This window comes from Quercus robur, chromosome 2, assembly GCF_932294415.1.
Source record: "Quercus robur chromosome 2, dhQueRobu3.1, whole genome shotgun sequence".
Taxonomy (NCBI): domain Eukaryota; kingdom Viridiplantae; phylum Streptophyta; class Magnoliopsida; order Fagales; family Fagaceae; genus Quercus; species Quercus robur.
Genome location: NC_065535.1, coordinates 59634221 through 59638247, shown reverse-complemented (window position 1 = coordinate 59638247; position 4027 = coordinate 59634221). Strand labels below are relative to the sequence as shown.

At 40.7% G+C, this 4027-nt stretch overlaps 1 protein-coding gene across 1 annotated transcript; it reads right to left on the bottom strand.

The window, feature by feature from the left end:
* Positions 1–521: 521 nt before the first annotated feature.
* Positions 522–1765, bottom strand: LOC126714274 (uncharacterized). Its single transcript, XM_050414344.1, has 2 exons — positions 788–1765; positions 522–678 (listed from the first exon to the last, which is right to left on the bottom strand). The coding sequence occupies exon 1, from the start codon at positions 1709–1711 to the stop codon at positions 788–790; it is 924 nt and encodes a 307-aa protein (XP_050270301.1). The 5' UTR covers positions 1712–1765; the 3' UTR covers positions 522–678.
* Positions 1766–4027: the final 2262 nt, after the last annotated feature.

Below are 4027 nucleotides of genomic sequence, written 5' to 3'. Positions count from 1 at the left end.
TTTTCCCCCAATCCCCTGTTTTTGAAGGCTCTCGGCCTAAACAGGGGATGGGGGGGAAAAAAATTCCCCAGCTGTAACTCGAGTCTCAAAGACTCGAGTTCCACTGGGAAATTTTTTTTTTCCCCAAATCCCCTGTTTTTGTAGGCTCTCGGCCTAAACAGGGGATTTGGGGAAAAAATTTCACCAATGGAACTTGAGTTTTTCAGACTCGAGTTTCATTGTGGAAATTTTTTTTTTTCACTCCTCTGTACATACAATACTGCTGATAGGTAAAGCAGAAACGGGAAAATTGCTGAGAATGTGATCTATAAACAGTCATTGAGAGGCAGAGAAGCCGAGAATGTAAATGCACTTAAATTACATCGAAACGTGCTCTCAATAGGGACCAAACTATAGAAAATTTTACAGTCTCTACATAAACAGGGTTTTACAATGGAAATGCACCTACATCGCAGCAAAAAGACATTCCTAATTCTGTGAATTCTAAACATGCCCAACCACGCTTAATTTGCTGTTCTAACCATACTACTCAAATCACAATCTTCATAAAGGTACATTGGATTAAGAATTACAAGTACATTCAACAAAAGCCAAAAAGTTCACATAGCCAATACAACGTAGTCACTTTTCCTAAGATCGTCGGTCCACATGACAAAAACGTCATCCATGGAAGCATGCCTGAAAAACATAGAGTAATCACGTTAGGAGACAATATACTAAACAATAAGTAAACATGGAATGAATAACAATTATTTAACCGATGCATAACTTTTTGCCATCTACCTACCTAGTCTGGAACATGACCGCTGGTGGAAGTGCCACGGGACTGCGGACATTTTCTGCGGTTATGCCCGGAAACATGACACAGTCCACATGTCTGCTTGGGTTGACTCTCTATGAAATCTGCATCCTCCCTCCGCCATCCCGGTTCTCGATTCTTATTCCTTACCCCATCCATCTCATTCCTTATTCTCGACTTCACTGGTCGACCTTTAGCCCGCAACAATGCTGGATTAGGCAACCACTTTGGCCTTATGGGATCCCGCCACAACGACTGCGACTTTGGAATCACAAATGCATGCTCATAAGTGTTAAGGGCATTGTTCAAGCCATAACATGGGTGAATATATGTGGTCGAATCAATATGTAAATAGTCACATACTCTAATTGCATGTGAACAGGGGATCCCTATGTTTTGCCATTTCCCACAACTGCATTTTTGTTCCTGTAAACGAACTTCATAACTGTGGTTTCCCCCTCCTGCGCTACATGTGTTGAGTTGGGTAACTACTTGAAATATTAGCTCTTCATTGCTAAATGGCTTGAGATAATGTTTCTCGGATTTACACTTATTTGCATCCCACGTACGATTGGCATATTCACTCCATTTCTTACCCTCTGAGAACTCAAAATTGTATTCTTTACGCCGGTCATGGAAATATTGAACAACTTTGTTCCAAGTGAACTCAACTAATGCGGCAATAGGAAGACCTCGTGCACCTTTCAGTACACCATTGAAACACTCTGATATATTGGTTGTCATTGCCCCAAAACGTCTCCCACCATCATGTGACTGGGTCCACATATCCACAGACTCGCCCATTAGGTATGTGTATGGAAGATAATCTTGATTCTTTTCCTTGCCATCCTTCCCCGTCACCTTCTTCTTATTCCTAATGGCCTCAATTTCCACCTGCTTAATGGACTCCATTATGGCATCAAATTTCACCACCTGAGTAGCATATCCCGCTTTCAACGCCGTTGACTTTAGAATTGAGTTCTGAAAATGGGTGTTGAAGTTGCTAACAACATGTCGAAGGCAATATCTATGAAATACTGGTGTACTTCCATCTTCCCTTCTAGGCCAGTTTGCAATGGCGTTTTTGATACCGAGATGTCGGTCAGAAATTATGCAAATGCCTTCCTTAGGTATCACGTGGCCAATCGTATCTCGGAGGCACTGTAAAAACCACCTCCAACTGGACCCTGACTCACAATCCACAACAGCAAACGCGAGAGGGAATACCTTGTTGTTAGCGTCAGTTGCCATTGCGACCAACAACTTTCCCTGATATTTACCATACAGATGGGTCCCATCAATACTGATAACCAGCTTGCAGTATTTGAATCCTGATATGCATGGACCGAAAGACCAAAACACATAATGCAACAATACGGCGTCATCTTCATCGGTGGATGTGATACGATAGAACACTTGGGTAGTCGGGTCCTGATCAATATATGCCATTAGCAATTTTTGCAATCTTTGGTAAGACTCTTCCCAATTCCCAAACATCATCGCAATCGCCTTTTGTTTCGCATCCCATACCTTGTAGTAAGAAGGCTTCTGCCCACTATATTTCGTCTCTATCATGGATCTGAGATGCTTAACTGGGGTAGTGTGATCCTCACATAACTTCTTATGGATGTCTGATGCAATAAAATTACAACTCATCATTCTACCATCATTTCGCACCCCAGTCGCTATACACGTGTGAGGACCCACATACACGGTGACCATCCATAGTTTGTGGAGATCGGGCTTCATAACTGCGCAGACATACCACTTGCATGACTCATGCACGCATTTTGCACAAAGTTTTTTCGTCGTCGACCTAATGATCGTAAAATGTTTGTTTTCCTTGAGGGCACAAATTGTTAATATGTGCTTCACCTCCTCTTTATTGGCAAAAGTCAACCCTTTGCACAAATTCATCCCCTCTCTCCAAGTAGACACAAATGGCATATCAATATGTGAAGGATCAACCATATGTTCCCAAGTATTTGCAGAGAATGACAATGCAGGAGGTGCGTAGGCAGGGATTGTATTCGTAATGTTTTGGACACTAATGACATTGTTTACATAAGGTTCACTACCATCCAATGTCTGATCGTCATCAATGTCCCTCTCAAAGTCCCCAAGGTCTCTGCCAATCGTGTCTTCATACTCATCTCTATCCACAAAATCTTCACCATTAATGGCAATATTCTCATCAACATAGTCGTCATCATCATCGTCATCATCATTGTTAATGGCAGTAGTCTCATCAACATAGTCATCATCATCATCATCATCATCATCATCATCATCATCATCATCACCATCAACATGAACATCACCATCGGCATGAACATAATCATCCTCTACATGTGTAGAATACTCATATTGAGCATCTGGAACCATAACCTGTAAGCTTGTAGTCGTTTGTTGGATATCCTCTTCCCAAACTGCACGCGGCTCCAATTGTATGTACAACTCAATGTTAGTTACTTCACCTATTCTTTCCAACTTGTCAAACATGATCTTTACATGTTTGTCTGTTTCTATCACCATATACTTGTAATTAATCCGATGCTTCAAGATTTCGTTTGGCATACGATAAGTAATTTGTATGTTGTGTATAGCAGGATTCTCACACAACTCTTCCATGATAATCTTCTTCAATTCGTCAAGGGTCTTCAACCTACGATCAATTTGGGTATAATAGGTCTTTATACCCGGCCCTTCAAATGGCAATCCCTTGTTCGCATTGACATTCTTAAGCGGACCACCGTGGTATAGGATTATATCAATTTCAGGCATTGTGAACCTGTTCAAGTCAAGTTACTATGTTAGTTAGTTGATAACAAGAACACAATTTAACAAGAACACAATTTAATCAACTAACACACACAGACAATTAAAACTAACGAACCATCCAGTTATTTCACCAGTACATGCCCACAGGTCCAGACAACAGCAATAACCACCCAACCTTAGTTGCAAAACATTGGAGTCGCCTATTGATACTCAACAAACTAATTAAGGTAGATCTTATGTAAACATATGGTTCTGATCCAGACTTTAGAACAGAAATATAAGTTACCACACTCAAAACCTTAGACCATCGCTTGGCAAGTAATATACCATAATACAAGTTAAAAACATGGTATGAGCATTACTCTAAACTGTTTATGATTAGTCATAAGGCAGAAAACAAATGATATCTAAACTGGATGAGCATTACTCTAAGGCAGAAAACAATTC

Coding starts and splice junctions, on each gene's coding strand:
- LOC126714274 (XM_050414344.1), bottom strand. CDS start 1,711: ATGGAGTCCATTAAGCAGGTGGAAATTGAGGCCATTAGGAATAAGAAG.